This window comes from Aspergillus bombycis (genome assembly GCF_001792695.1).
Source record: "Aspergillus bombycis strain NRRL26010 chromosome Unknown contig00016, whole genome shotgun sequence".
Classification (NCBI taxonomy): Eukaryota; Fungi; Ascomycota; class Eurotiomycetes; order Eurotiales; family Aspergillaceae; genus Aspergillus; species Aspergillus bombycis.
This window is the reverse complement of record NW_019170018.1, coordinates 193,091-207,811: the sequence shown is the minus strand read 5'-3', so window position 1 is coordinate 207,811 and position 14,721 is coordinate 193,091. Positions and strand designations below refer to the sequence as shown.

The following is a 14,721-nucleotide window of genomic DNA, read 5'->3' as shown; positions in this document are numbered from 1 at the left end:
TCATGAGGCGGCGTTGAGCTTCTCCATATCTACGGGTCAGATACGAGTTGACAGGCGTCACTAAGGCGGACACAGCAATTCCTGAACATAGACTTCTCCACCCAATCACATAAGCTAAGAATATGTAGGAAAAAGTAACCTTAGCAGTGCTGAAGGCACCAGATACGTATATCCGGCGAAGTCGATGATGCGCTCCGAGTCCACTGCTGCAAGATTAATAGTACTGTGCGGGGAGTCTCCAGATTTCTTTTGATCCGCGTCTTTATCTCTCTTTCCGACACCAAGGTCAGATGGCAGATGTCTGATACTCTTGGTGCGTAAAGCCTTCGCATAAATGGCTGTGAGGATTTCTCCCACCATCGGAATGCATACCTCAGCATTGTTCAGCCACTGTACCCAAGACTGCAGAGCGGTGAGCAGGGTAGTTGAAGCACCCAAGATACCAACCCATTGCCAAGATCGCCATGATGCTGAAGGGTCCAATCCACGAACTTCAAGGCATCGCAAAATCTCATATAATGCAACCTGCGGACCGACGCTCAAAGCTGAAGACACTACCGTGAGGACCACCTGTTGTATGAAGGATCGAATGTGAATGGTGGCAAGTGCTTCCGATAACTTTCTTCGGCTAGCCCTAGCGACTGTGAGGCGCGAGAGCAGATACTCCGCTCTTTTCGAGTGGGCCAGCTGAGGCAGGTTGTCGAATTCGAGGCTCCGATTTATCGAGACATACTTTAGTAGAGGCTCCGCCCAGGCGAAAGAAAGCCGGTTCAGAATGGAAACCGTGAGCTCTGCATCAACAGGCCTTCCGTTCCAATATACGTCAGGGCGCCGCGGTATCAGCATACAGACAACTCCTCTTGTCATGGCTGTTGCAATTTGTCCCAAACGACGTATTGTCGAAACATGCACCAGTGTCCCTTCGCCTTTTGGAAACATCGAAAATTCGACAGTGCGGGCAAAGGCCGATATAAAGCTTGCGCAGCTGGCATACTGGCTGAGCTTGAAACGCTCAGTGGGCACTGGCTCTATATAAACTGCCACAGCTTGGATAGTCATGAGGGCCTGGTATACAGAATTGATTAGTTCATTAGAAATGGTTACATTTCAGTTGGATGAGCGAGTATCTTTTTACCCAGGATCCAATTTCAAGCAAGACCGAGAAACGATGACTAGTCTGGTCCACAGCTGTCTGCCCTACAAGCGCACTCAACAGGCAGCTGAGTCCAAATAGAGACAGTACTGTCAAAAGGATTTTCTGCCATGTATCTGAAAATGACTCGAGCGATTCACCAGTTGCATTGCCATCCTCATCACGGTAAAGGCCATCGTCTGAAGGTGGATTTCGAGACTGCCGTCGAAGACTACGAATTACGGGTATGCATGTCCAATATATGAGAACTGACTCAACAAAGCTTGTTGCTAGTCTTATTGTCGTTGTCATTGATAAAACTGATCGTACAGGATAAAGGGATAAATTGTATTGAGATACAACAACAAAGAGAGGGCGAAGGGGAGAGAAGAAGAGAGGAAAGGAGCCATGTAAAATAAGCAATTTAAGGATAAGCTTAAATACATGCTATAGGCCAGTGGATGACTTAGGATGAGGAATTTCAGGGATTGGAGCACGCATGAACTAGTACTCTCAAGCACAGTGGGTCCAGGGTCCCTGCCACACAGGATCTGGTCTGGCTCTCAATACAAGCCTAGGCATCACGGGTACCCTATAGCGAAATCACTAGGTAGGGTACAAGTATCTGGTCAATTTGGAGCATTGCAACTATATCGGTATAGTAATGAGCGATACACACTATTTGCGGAATCATTGAGCCCTGTATTCACTGAGGTTTACTAGTTACAACATGATATATCTCTGAATTTGCCCGCCTGGCCGTCACTTCTCCAGCCTGGTCAAAGGCTTGTACCATCCTTAGTTGCTACTTTTTTCGGCCACCTCATTCCGGTCCAGGTAGCCGATTGGGATGTCAATCACGTCAGTGTGGCGGGGTCCTAGAACAAGTTGGATTAGCATGGCATTGCAATTTTATTTCAATGGATAGAAAATGACTCACTAGCCGTGTTAAAATTCACTAGGGTCAACTGGCCCTGCATTAATGGCTGTGTTTGAAAGATTACCTAATAGGGATGTATATATTTTTTAGACCGATCACTTTATCAACACATGCTCTCCTAGAATACAATATTGATTTTCCCGATATATATAAGTCTTCTTTATAAGAGTAGTAGAACGGATAGAATTTCTTCTCTTAAATACTCTATAAATAGTGTTAATACATATATTCTCAATAGGTCCAAATGTGGTTATCATGAGAGCCAATTGGTTTGTTAGAATGTGAGATGACAACCGAGAGGGGAGAAAGACTAGAGACGACCCCGCCACCAGCGAATCCACTACGTCGACCCTGAGTTATAAGCACTATTGTGTGTGGCGGACAGTTGAAGTCAGCTTGGGGCACTAATTTAATGTCCGAGCCCATCTTAGGCGTTGCCTATGGGTGGGGCGAACATCACTTCAGGCTTGGTGTCTGCACTAGTTGTCAATAGCTTCACTTTAGCAGAGCAAGGGTCTCAGATCTTTTTTCTGTCTCTACCCAGAGAATTCAAGAACCGGCCTCATCCCAATTTCTGCTTCGACTGGTCACGGTAGTCAATTCATTGCGCTATGTAGTGATTGCCTGCATGTTGTATGGTATAGCGTGCACCCTACACACCGCCAAAGCCTCGTGACCTGTGTTAACCTAGCTCATATACGACATATAACCAAGTGCGAATTCAGACATCTCACTGTTACATTCACCACGACGAATATGGGATACTGTCTCTACCATTGTTGTATACCTATTCGATATCATTGTAATCAGATTGGAGCAGTCAAGTGGTTCACTAATGACCTAGTGCTCTGGGAGTGGGGCAATGAAAAAAAAATCATGAATTGGACAACAAATGAAGCTAGGGCCAAACCTTTGGGGGCGAATAACATCGGCGCATAACAAGGACACACTCGCCATGTACTTATTAAGCTACTAGCCCACTGCGACTCCGAATCTTGACCTGCTTCTTCCTCTTTACAATTTGTTCATTTTCCTCGGTCAATCACCATGTCATCTGTTGGCAGTGTTCTCATACGCCGGGGCGGCCAGTTGATTTCCGCTCGGCTTCCATCCCGCCAGGCGCCTCCAATGCAATTGCTGGGCTTTTTAGTTGTCGTTTTTACGGTCGTTGCATTTAGTATGGCAATCTTCTGGGTGAGTCAGTATGAGGATTAGGTATAGCAACTATCGAGGCTCATCGAAGATCGGGGATAGGTTGACTACACCTGCACCCAGGTTATTGGAACTCTGGCTGCGATCGAAGACTCGAACCCGAATCCCTATATTCGCCTCGATGGCGGAGGTTCTAACGATTCCTGCGACCCTCATGACCCCGAGGCCACGGCGGCATCAACCACTAAGCCCATCACTCGCGGGTTACGCTCGGCTATTAAGCACCTACGCGCCCGTGGTGGCATCTGGTCCTGCTTCCGTGGATTTCGTATGTATCTGGCGTTTACAACCTTCGATATGAGCGTGGGATTTCTCCTTCCCGTTTTTTTACCTGTTTCGATCGATTCTCTTATTAGTTCATTTCTTGGGCTGTTCGTCGTGAGCATGCTCTTGGCCACCTGGCACATGGCTTGGGTTCACCTTGTAATCGCCGATCAATCTCCTAGGAGCTCCTACCGGCGCATGCTTGGCCTCCACCATTGGCCTAGAATTGCTCCTGCGGCTGCTTTGTACAATTTCTTAATGTGCGTGACTTTCTCTCTGCCTACAGTCGCTGCAAGGTTCGCCGGTGGAACCGTCATGGGCGTGGTTGGCCATTGGAAAGATACAGGGCGTCTCGATTTCGTAGCCATTAGTATTCTCTCCGCCATATTTTACCTATTGGCTTCTATTCCCGCCAGGGGAATATTCACTCGTGTGGCTGCCTCTATGCTGCCCGAGGAGGATGTCCCGATCGTGCCTTTCGACCGGCTTTTCGGCGGCAAGCTGAAACCCGAAAATATGGGTGGCAGCGACAAGCTCAGCATTCGAGATGCCTGGACTAGCTTTGCATGGGCGGCTCGCATTCGCTACGTTAAAGTCATCCTGAAGGCTTTTGCCATAGAGGTTGCAGTAGGTGTAGTTGGGATCCTTGTCTTCGGCCTTATTTTTTAGATTTGCGATGGCATCTTCATCACAATGAAGCATTCCCGGTATTCGCACAGTCTACGCCCGTTCGCCAGAGCAGATACACCTTCCACGATGTTATTCTATACTCCTGCTCGCATTAATATCGGACATTGGGGACAGTTGGCCGGACTACGATCATGGCCGTCTCTTCTCATGACAGCGACACTTCTTGCCCCATAACGACCCTTAGGCATTGCCTGAGGTACTCTACCCAGGATTTGGTCTCAAAACCACGGTCAAAACTCTCCGAGTATACCGGAATTTCTATAACGAAGATGAGATCAGAGTATTCCTACTAACAGCTTCTCCGATCCGGCCTTATTCTACACAAGGTATGACATAAAAAGCAAACTTGCACAATTTCCCATTCTGTATCATTGTTCAAATCTATATTGGCTCTTGCAACCACCCGGCACTACTAGCACATTCTCCAGATCCCTGCAATCGACCGACATAGGCACCACTCAATTCTTAGTACCACTCTGCCCGTGCTCCTACAACGCCTTCTCAAAAGCCTTGACATATTCTTCACACTCGTTCCGTTTGCCCTGCCACTTATTTCCGTTATTCTCGCTAATCTTGGTAGCTGGAATGATCCGCTAGCTTTCAATCGTCTTCCCCTCTTCTCCCAAACCGAAAAGACTGCGGACAACCTACCAGCCGTGTTGGCGTGAGAAGCCTTGTCTTCCCACTTTCCGCTGACCTCCTTGAGGTGCAAAAGTTTGACTGTCTTTTCGGAAGGCTGGGGATTCCAGGCTGCATCCTTCACATTGGTTTTGTACCATGCCTTTTGACCACTACCCTGCAGGTTGGCCTCCAAGTGGTAAAGTCTGCCGTCGAAGTCCACCTTGTAGACGTTTGGACTCGTCTCCTTCTTGACAACCTCGCCGACGACAATGCCGGTATGATCAAACCCATATTCCTGTTGGGTTTTCTTCATTTCTCTCTCGATGGGAGATGTGGTCTTAGTCGAAGAGCCAGCTGCACCCTTGGTCCAGGTGATCTGGAAGGAATAGGATTTGCCCAGCTGAAGTTTCTGCTTGCCCAAGCCCTTCTGGGTTTCCTTGAAGCGGTCAGTTTCATCGTGGCCTGCGCGCCTTTCGATATCGGAAGCAGAGTCAAGTGTGTCGCCGCTGATATCCCGAGCGACGTGCTGGATGTCGTTGAAAGGGGTAGTGGGATGGGCGCCGACAGCCACGGAAAGGGTGGCTAGAACGACGGAGAGGACGTTGGAGAACTTCATTTTGGCTGTTGGAGACTGTACCAGCTCACAGATATGTCGTTGGCTTAAGAAGGACGAGGAACAAAATGAGAAGATATGATTGATTGATGTTGCGGCTGATGATGTATTGACTGCGGTGCCATTCTATCTCTACTGATCTGTTCTGGTCCTCCCTATAGCTGTCAGAAAGACATATACAAGTTCCTCGTGCCAAAGGCCAAACCACCAACAGTTGAAGGGGCTGAGCCCGTTCGGCCGAGGGTTATCCTTCGATGCTCACGGTGATATTGCAGGTTGAGGTAGTCGGCTAGCACTTAATGGAGTATATTTATTTTAAGGTTATATTAGACTTGTTTTATATCTTATTCTGTTTCTAGTCGAAAGTACAAAGCAGGACAGCGCGCTGGGAGTTAGTAAGGCACTTGGCCCCCCAAAAACGGATCTACTGGGATGAACCATGATCGCCAGGGTCTTCATCCTTTCATTTTGGGGTCGAACATGGAATATCCACAGTTATACGGCCAGGCGTGTAGCATACGTAGAGGCCAACAATGATAGGAACTAGGATTCCGCTCCTCAAATTCTGTATAATCAGCACAAGAAGTCACTGTAAGCTTACCAGATGCCCCTTCTCATTTAAGTCATCCTCTTATCCTAGACCTATAGAGCGTACTGATATAGGAGAAAGTGGAGATTGGGGGCAGGCCTTTGCCTATGGATTAGGCAGAGACGTTGTTGTGGCTTGAGGTACATACATAAAGGATCACGGACGCTTCTTGCCAGCCTCCTCTTTTTTCCTCACACTCGATCACTACTTATGCCTCATGAGATCTCTCTTTTGTGTCATCCGTTTTCCCACCATTCAATATGGGCGAGCCTATCGACATTGACAATCCGAATCACTATACGAAAATCGACGAGCTGACCGCTCAGGGCCTCCTGGATCGCGATGCTGTATTACACAAGCTAACCCGGAGAATCTGCAGATTTCATGTTATCAAACCAGAAACAGAGCTGCTACACCTGCGCAGGACCTTTGACTCTCTGGCCGTCGAGGAAAATGGTATCAAGGTACTCACTCAGTCTGCATTCCTGTCTTTCCTTGAGTCCACCGGCTTTCTTCCTCCGTCTATGAGAGAGGCAGGTGCTCTTGTTTACCGCAGTCTTCTATACCGATCGCAATACCCATTTCATCAGCCAATCCCCGACTCCCTCACCTATATGGGGCTCCTTCGTGCACTAGCCTGGGCCATCCCCGGGCGGGCAAGGCCGGTCCACGAAGCATGTAGCTGGAGTCGAAGCCGATCGCCGGCAGACTTTAGAAGACAGCTTTTCCAAAGCTTTGCAACAGCCCGAGATGGCAAGTCTATCCCGTTTGACGCGGAATATGCCAAGGCCCAGGCACAGCGGAGAGCTTTTGATTTTACCTGTGCTAGCTATGATTGTGATACGTTTACGCACCCTAAAACCAATTATGACGATCACGGTGATGAGATGTTTCACGATATTCTTGATGTGCTGTACAGTGTTCAGCCGCAAATAATTTGGCTAGTGCCACCCCCTCGAGATTGCTTCCGGGCTACAGCGAGAAACCTGGCCGGAGATGAACACCTTCGTGATCTAAGCATCCCCCAGGACCAGTTTCGAGCAGTGTTGAAGTTACTGGTCACGACGTTCTTTGGGAAACCCAAAGTCCCAGTTGAGCAGCTGGTAGACTTGGACCATGTCGTCGATTGCATGGCCCGCCCTGCGATTCAACGACCCGATCTCGGGATTACCTGGGATATGTATGACCAGGCGGCTCGTAATGGCATGGTAAGTGTACTGGAACTTTTGATTCGATTATGAGTGAGACTGATTCAGTTTAGCCGCTGCTTGCTTATGGTCTAGCGCACCTCTTGACTCCATTCTACCAAGGTCGAGAGGATGAATCCGACACTTCGGATATACCACAGTTAGGAAAAGTAGCAACTTTACCCGTTTGTGCTCAGATGGCCTCACTTGATATTTCTGCCATCTATGGCCCGCATGAGTACAGGTACTACGAATTGAGGACTACGTCACTCACGGCTGCCACTGTAGCAAACGACCTAGATGCTTTCCCCAAAGCTGCGATCGCTCTTCTCCTCTCTGGGAAGGATTCACGGACAGGACAGAAGACCATATTTGGCTATTATGTGCCTCTTCTGGCATTCAAGAAACCACCGTTCCTATTCCAGCTTAGTGATATCTCGGATAGTTTCCGTGGAAATGGTCTTCGACCAGGTCATGAGTTCGATGGAGGCGAGCTTGTGCTCGGTCAAAGAGGAAATGGTGTTGCGTTGGTGCTACGGCAAGACTCGAAGAGGGCGATTGTATCCCACAATGTGTCTGACCAATTCCAGCCGATGTATGCTGCCAATACCTGGCGGGGTGACTGGCAAATTGAGTTTGATGTGGAGGAGATCGAAATTTGGATCCAACCCGAAGTCGATGACGAGGCAAGTGAAGAGGCAGGTGAAGAGGCAGGTGAAGAGGCAGATAAAGAGGACGGAGACGATGATGAAGCGGAGGACGAAGGCTAGTCATAGTGTTATACGGTGTACGGTTGTCTACACTCACAACAGGCCTGTCTCTCTCACCTGGTACTTTCATTGTGGGAAATTGATCCCGGGGTCCATCTTCACCTAGACATCATCCGTGGGTCCTGCAAGACATTGCTACTTATAGAACAGTAGGGTAATTCTATCCCTTGGGCGAGTCGAGCCGGCAGGAAGCCCTTCACTCCATACCCCATGGTCGAATTTGACTACAGCGTCTGGTCTCTTCATCATTGACTTCTTTGTTTCCTGGGAAATATGAATAGTGCCTTAGTGCCACCTACATACTGAATGTATGCTATCTCCAGCGTTCAGAAAAAAACAATATCAACTTTGATTAGCTTAGCTACCTTATGCCTGATGTTCCATTTCAATCCAAGTTCGACACACGAAGCTCCATCCACAAATAGTTATGATTCGTATATACAGAGTGAAGAAAGCAAGAGTGGGAATTAGTAGAGACATACGTGCGTAGGGGCAAACTAAAGACATACAAGGCCCATAGATGGCCTTAGACACCCTGTTGTGGATTACCCAGTGTGAAACCACTTCTCTTGCAGAAGCTGCGCTGCAGGAGGCCTACCCCTAGGATCAAGCTTCATAATTCGCAGAACAAATTCCTTCTGCTCCTTAGCGAGCTCCTTCTTCGAAATTCTGGTAAATGGCTTTTTCTTTTCCAGTGGGATACCTTGCATAACGTGTATCAGGAGAGTTAACCTATCATGATCGCAGAACACTCGTTATGTCAGAGGGCAGGGCCCAAAGAACTGGCACTGTCTTTGTAGTATCTTCATTTCGTACTCCTCATCACCCCTATGGACATCGGGCTTGAAGAGGAAGAAGTCATCCCCATACAATAAGGATATGAGATGGGATCGTTCTAGTAAAAGTCCATTAATAAAGTAATTGTCGTGTTGAAGACACCGTTGCGCCAAATGACCATATATCTGTTCGTTCTGGAGACGGAAGTGGTTGACGCTTTTTATCATTACCGATTGCTCTTGTTCATCCCTTCTTGAACTAAGCTGTTGACCTCGAAGTGCGTGGCCTAGTTGAAGGGAAGAAGCCATCTTTGCGTAAATCAGACACTAACACTGGTTCAACTATAACAATAACACCGCAGAAAGAAGATAGCACCCTATGGAATGTTTTATTGACGCTTAACCGCATTTACCAATCGTCGATCCGATACAGGATCAACGTGTCATCCACGGAGCCAAATACAAGAGGTAAACCCATCAGGTACTAATTGTCTGTGGGAAATTACGAGGGGTGGCTTTTTCTTGCGCTACTCCCAGAGTCGCGTACTGGCGAGGGGAGAGATGGCCTAGGATGCACCAACACGATCCCCAATGCGGATTACCAGCGATAATCGCTCATACTAGGGGGTAAGTCCTCGATCCTTGTCCCCCAGCTGCTCTCCTTGTCGCCCAGTGTCATTTCAAGCGTTCCGCCCTTGGTGAAAAAGTCATGACCAATCCAGTTCCTTGTCCAGGGTTTGCCGTCGCGGGTCACATTCTGTATATAGATGGACTTGTACTTCGGATCGAAATTGATGTTTCGAATTGTTGCAACGTTACCGGTGATCCTGTTTCGGATACTGGCTTCCTTGAAGAAAGGTGCAGAGATGAGATAGACATCCTGTCCGTGTACGGGATATAGACCTAGCATACTAAGCACGGCAAAGGAGCCCATTGCTCCGCTGTCATCATTCCCAGGCAGGCCGCCGATGCTTGTATTGAACAGGCGTGGGATATACGAGTGTGCACGTTCAGTGGACAGCGCGGGTCGTCCGGCGTAATGGAATTGGAAAACGGGTAAGAAAGCCTGCTCGTTTCCCATGTTAAGGAGACCGGAGTCGTGGAAGAATGATAGACGATCCACAAATCTAGACGGGCCACCGAGAACCGTGATTAATTTAGCCATATCCTGGGGCGCGTAGCTAGGACCAGGCGAGGTTAGCCACTGAGTTCTATACACCTGGGGGACGGTACATACAATGTATACAGCCAGGAGCTGCCTTCGTAAGTCTCTTTCGCATTCTCATCCATCAGGCACGAGTCAGGCTGCAGATATGGGCCGCAGAACATCGGGTCTTGATGTGCCCAAGTACCATCCGCATTCCGCGGCTGGAGAAATCCGGTGAAGTTAGAACCACGCCACGAGGATGTCTGGTTTGGCTTGAAAACATTCTCCCAGTTCGTGGCACGTTTCATGTACTTTTTATAATCGTCATCGTGACCCATGTGCTTCGCCATCTGTGCAATGCAGAAATCATTGTATGCGTATTCAACTGTTCGTGATATGCTGCGAGTGCGAAGTCCTTTGGCAGTGGTATTGGAATCATGGATTGGGATATATCCAAGTGTCTTCCAGCTCTGAAGGCTGCCACGACCTTCCACATTGAAATTCTCAGGCTCAACCTCAGCGTCCTTTACCACAGCCTGGTAGGCAGTGTCCCAGTCCACATCGAGAATGCCCTTGAGGTAGGCCTCAGCAATGAGGACATCGGCATTGGATCCACCCTGCGTCAAGCCTTTACATAAAGACATACGGCAGTCAGGTAGATATCCTTCGTAGCGATAGATATCGACAAGGCTTCGAACCATCCGAGACTGCGAAAGGGGATCCACCAATGTGATGAGTTGATGGATACCGCGGAACGAATCCCAGATACTATGCGGGGCTGTAAGTTTATCCTAGCGAAAGGGGTGGGGAAAGGCCTCACTCACCAGTAAAAACTATCATAGTATGGCTCGTCACTTTTCCATAGTGGATTTTCCCCGGTATAATCTTGCGGGCTGATCATCGTACGATATATCCCACTCCAAAACACCGTTTGAAGCTCAGTAGAAACACCAGAAGCGTCAAGACGGATGACATCCATCTTCTCCTTCCACACGGCTTTGGCTACCGCCACCGTATCTTCGAAGTTGAAGTTAGGGTGTTCCTTTTCCGCATTGGAACAGGCTTGCTGAGCACTCATGAAACTGATTCCGACCCGCACATCAATCGTGCCGTTCACTCTGGGCGGTTTAAACCTAGTGAACACTCCTCCTAAACCACTAGAGTTCAGCGAAACTGTACGTTTACCCGGCGTGGCCCCATCATCCATCCAGATTCCAGTATCTCGAATTTTAGGGCCACTGAAATCAGCACAAAAGTGAATTCTGTATGTCCCAATTCCGTAACTAGGCTCGAAGGTCGCACTCCCAGTAAATCGACCAGTCTCTGGGTCTACCGACGTCGTGCCGTTATGACGTGAAGCTTGAAGGTCAGCCATATCCACCAGCACAACCGGATTGAGCGACTCAGGAGCAGCCTCCGGGAAGCTGAATTTATAAAGAGCAGAATGATTCGTCACAGTCATTTCCGCATGGACTCCGTTGTCCAACGCAATGCCAAAGAACCCGGGCTGGGCCTTAGTGGATCTTCGATCCCACCCAACAGCTCTATCTGATTTCTGCCAACCGCATCTCGTAAGATTATCATCGGGACAGCCGGGATGGACAAAAATGGGGAAATTCCCCATCGACCCGGGCTAACCAGCTATACTTAGCGAACAGTGGTCAATGAATAGAACACAGATGATGGCTAGACTTACACCCCCCGTTCCGGAATCGTGTGTATGTGAGAACCCAGTGACGAACGATGCGTCAGACGCGAAACCCCCTTGGTTCGCACCGTCCATGTCTGCTACGGCTTTGGCCATGCCTGGACCTTCGTTAGACGATAATTGGTAGTATCTTACGGGCTAGAAAGCACACCAAATGGCAATGTTGCACCAGGGAACGAGTGTCCTGGAATCCATTTAATTCTTAGTATGTTCACTTCCAGAATAGGCTTGTAGTTTGCTACCTCCATCTGATGTACCAATAAACGGATTGATGTAGTCGAACACGTCAAATTTTGTTTTTCTATCATCCCCTTGTCCATAGACGAAAGCAGGGCTGAGACAGAGGAGCGCGGCGGCTTTTGAGAGCCGCCTCGACAAAAGATGAGGTTTCATATTTAACAGATGAACTCAAGGTGTGGAAAAGTTGGACAAGGCGAGGCAGGTCAGACAATAAGCTCAAGACAAGAATAGGAACGAATCCCAATTTATAGCCGGCCTTGTCTGATACAAATAGTCTTTAGATACAAAATACTTAAGTAAATTCTTTTTTTTGACTATCTATGCAAATTAACAGGGCAGAATCCCAAGTACGCTGGAAGAGGAGGGGCTTGTTTATCATGAGCCAAGTTAGCGCCGTGAGTGGATATGGCTTGAGCTATTTATCTTGACGTTGTCTCATTTGTGGCAGCGGCGCAGTGCAGGTGCAGGAATCCAATTTCCGCACTTGTAGATCCCTGCTAGGTTGCATAGGGCTTATCCCTTCGGAGGAATGCCATTATGAGGCAGAAATTAGAAAGTAGGAGCAATATAGGGACAGTGACCGGCGTTATATCTCAACCAGTGGTTTGCTATTCCTGGTGAAGGGATTTACATGAACCGCCTCCGCTCAAGTCGGCCCTACACCCATATCAAATATGAGGTGGCCATAATAGTGATCTCAATTGCTGGATGAAGGACGGCTAAGGGGTAACAAGTGGGACAATTCATGTCGGTTGCCGGGTTGTATAAAATTAGTCTCGGTCATGAGCGCAGGGAAGCATGGCGAATGTGACATTACATGGATAATTGGTATAACAGCTCACCAAGCACACAAGGCAGACTGGGCATGTTTTGGTGTCGGTGTTTCGAACCCTTGTATTTTATGCATAAGCGCCTGTCCCTGCAGGGCTCGAAGCCCTAAAGTGGAATTGGCGCCAACGGCGATTCCCAGCCTTTTAGTCCGAGACAGCCCTCAATCATAAGTGTAAGCGCCCACCTAATTATATCACCCCAGAATACCCCTCCCCGTATTTTCCCAAGTTAACAGAATGCTGCTCAATCTCCATACTTCGCAGAAAGCCCTGCTGTGGCTCTTCATCCAGGCGGCCGTTCTACCGCACACAATTGCTCGACAATGCTACTGGCGAAACGGCGCAAGTACACTGAATGAGCAACAGCCCTGTTTTCCCGATAGAACAGATAGTCCCTGCTGCGCAACTAATAAACAAAATGGTGACCCAAACGATGTTTGCACGACAACCGGGCTTTGCGTCGCGCAGGTCGAGCCCTATACCGGCCTCGTTCTGCAGAATGGTTGCACGGATTCGAGCTGGAAAAGCTCTGACTGTCTCAATATTTGTCCTGGCTGTAAGGGATTCACTTCAGCGATCTTTTGAAATACACCGAGTCTACGGCTAACAATACTTCTCACACCGACAGCAATGAAACCAGACTACGGCATCCACATTCTTCCCTGTCCAGATAAGAGTCTAAAGCACTGGTGTTGCAGCCTGAATGGCTCCGATTGTTGCGATAGTGCATTTGAACTAGAGATGGGCACATTGATACTTTCTTCGAACTCAACAAGCCCAAGCAGCTCAGCTTCTGCATCCGCGACCGTGACAGCGACAACTACTGCGACAGTCACAGCCGGCACAGGCAACGAATCATCCACCTGCAGCGGTGACTGCCATGCAGAGTCCACTACAATTGCCGTGGGCGCTGGCGTGGGCGCCGGGCTAGGCGCATGTCTTGTGGCGACTGTGTGCTTACTTGCTTTCCAGAGACGCGCGTATCAGAAGAAGCTACAAGAGATGAAGACATTGCAATCAGACGGGTATCCATACGTTCACCAGTATGGGCCTTTTGTGCCTAAGAATCCCGTGGAGCTGCCTCTGAATCAACGTCCTACGGTCTTTGAAATTGATAGTGAGCGTCCGACGCGGCCGGAATGAGTTTAGCTATTTTTCTGCTGTACATAGGGCTGTAAACAAGTTTATTTAATGTCTTACGATATTTGAAGCAGAGAAATTGGACCCTCGGCATGTACCGGAACATTCACAGCGCCTAGTGAAATGAGCTCATAACTGGTAAATTTGCTAGCTCCCAGGCTAATGCACTTCCCCTCTTTAATAAACCAGGGTCTTTTCGCTAACAAGACAATTATTTCCAAACCTGGTCTCGACAATGCTGCGCCGCCGGGGCTATTTCAGCCTTCTTGGCTGTAGCGCCTCCACAACAAGGGCCGAAGTCTCCACCCAAGTGGGCGATCATCCGAAGTACGCGCCCACTCAGGACCAGAGTATAACCGCCAGGGACTCTGTGGTTTATGAAGTTGTAGAATGAGGAGCTACACACAGCATGGCATCTTACATCCCCAGCTTACTTCAGCGATAAATGCCATATAAGACACCCTCAAGCTATGAAGCCTCTTAAAAATACAATGAATCATAGATACAGCGGTGGGGGAATATAAATATCGACTACATAGGCTATGTACGGAAGGAAATCTAGGATATGGGCTATAGGAGTGAAAACGACCATACGACATAATAAAGGAATGCTATATAGCAGAAAGAGGGTTTTTCGGATCATTATGTCTAGGGATATATGGATACTACATCGACTGTTAGCAACCTTGAGTGTGCCGACGTTGTTGAGAACCCCTTCGAGCATTATTCTCCCAAGGACGAGATAAGATACATCCCATGACTATTTCTTTTTTATCATTTCTTTCCTTGCTCCTCTACTCTTTCGTTGTTTTTCTTCTGTTTGTTTATTTTGCTCCTCTTATACCTTCGCTTCCGTGGCCAG

General features: G+C 48.3%; 6 protein-coding genes across 6 annotated transcripts; 3 read left to right on the top strand and 3 right to left on the bottom strand.

Moving 5' to 3' along the window:
* Window positions 1–114: 114 nt before the first annotated feature.
* ABOM_003431 (uncharacterized protein) lies at window positions 115–1,059 on the bottom strand (the record flags this gene model as incomplete). The annotated part of the gene is made up of 1 exon (XM_022530561.1): window positions 115–1,059. One exon carries the CDS (start codon window positions 1,057–1,059, stop codon window positions 115–117), a length of 945 nt encoding a protein of 314 aa, XP_022392131.1.
* Window positions 1,060–3,119: 2,060 nt separating this feature from the next.
* On the top strand, window positions 3,120–4,217 carry ABOM_003430 (uncharacterized protein; the record flags this gene model as incomplete). The annotated part of the gene is made up of 2 exons (XM_022530560.1): window positions 3,120–3,266; window positions 3,327–4,217. 2 exons carry the CDS (start codon window positions 3,120–3,122, stop codon window positions 4,215–4,217), a joined length of 1,038 nt encoding a protein of 345 aa, XP_022392132.1.
* A 509-nt stretch (window positions 4,218–4,726) lies between these two features.
* On the bottom strand, window positions 4,727–5,475 carry ABOM_003429 (uncharacterized protein; the record flags this gene model as incomplete). Its single annotated transcript, XM_022530559.1, has 2 exons — window positions 4,727–4,818; window positions 4,890–5,475. The coding sequence occupies 2 exons, from the start codon at window positions 5,473–5,475 to the stop codon at window positions 4,727–4,729; spliced, it is 678 nt and encodes a 225-aa protein (XP_022392105.1).
* An 846-nt stretch (window positions 5,476–6,321) lies between these two features.
* Window positions 6,322–8,018, top strand: ABOM_003428 (uncharacterized protein; the record flags this gene model as incomplete). Its single annotated transcript, XM_022530558.1, has 2 exons — window positions 6,322–7,269; window positions 7,323–8,018. The coding sequence occupies 2 exons, from the start codon at window positions 6,322–6,324 to the stop codon at window positions 8,016–8,018; spliced, it is 1,644 nt and encodes a 547-aa protein (XP_022392147.1).
* A 1,374-nt stretch (window positions 8,019–9,392) lies between these two features.
* Window positions 9,393–12,042, bottom strand: ABOM_003427 (GH92 family glycosyl hydrolase; the record flags this gene model as incomplete). Its single annotated transcript, XM_022530557.1, has 6 exons — window positions 9,393–9,975; window positions 10,032–10,709; window positions 10,766–11,574; window positions 11,638–11,747; window positions 11,801–11,833; window positions 11,907–12,042. 6 exons carry the CDS (start codon window positions 12,040–12,042, stop codon window positions 9,393–9,395), a joined length of 2,349 nt encoding a protein of 782 aa, XP_022392081.1.
* A 914-nt stretch (window positions 12,043–12,956) lies between these two features.
* On the top strand, window positions 12,957–13,862 carry ABOM_003426 (uncharacterized protein; the record flags this gene model as incomplete). The annotated part of the gene is made up of 2 exons (XM_022530556.1): window positions 12,957–13,275; window positions 13,348–13,862. The coding sequence occupies 2 exons, from the start codon at window positions 12,957–12,959 to the stop codon at window positions 13,860–13,862; spliced, it is 834 nt and encodes a 277-aa protein (XP_022392080.1).
* Between the last annotated feature and the right edge of the window lie 859 nt (window positions 13,863–14,721).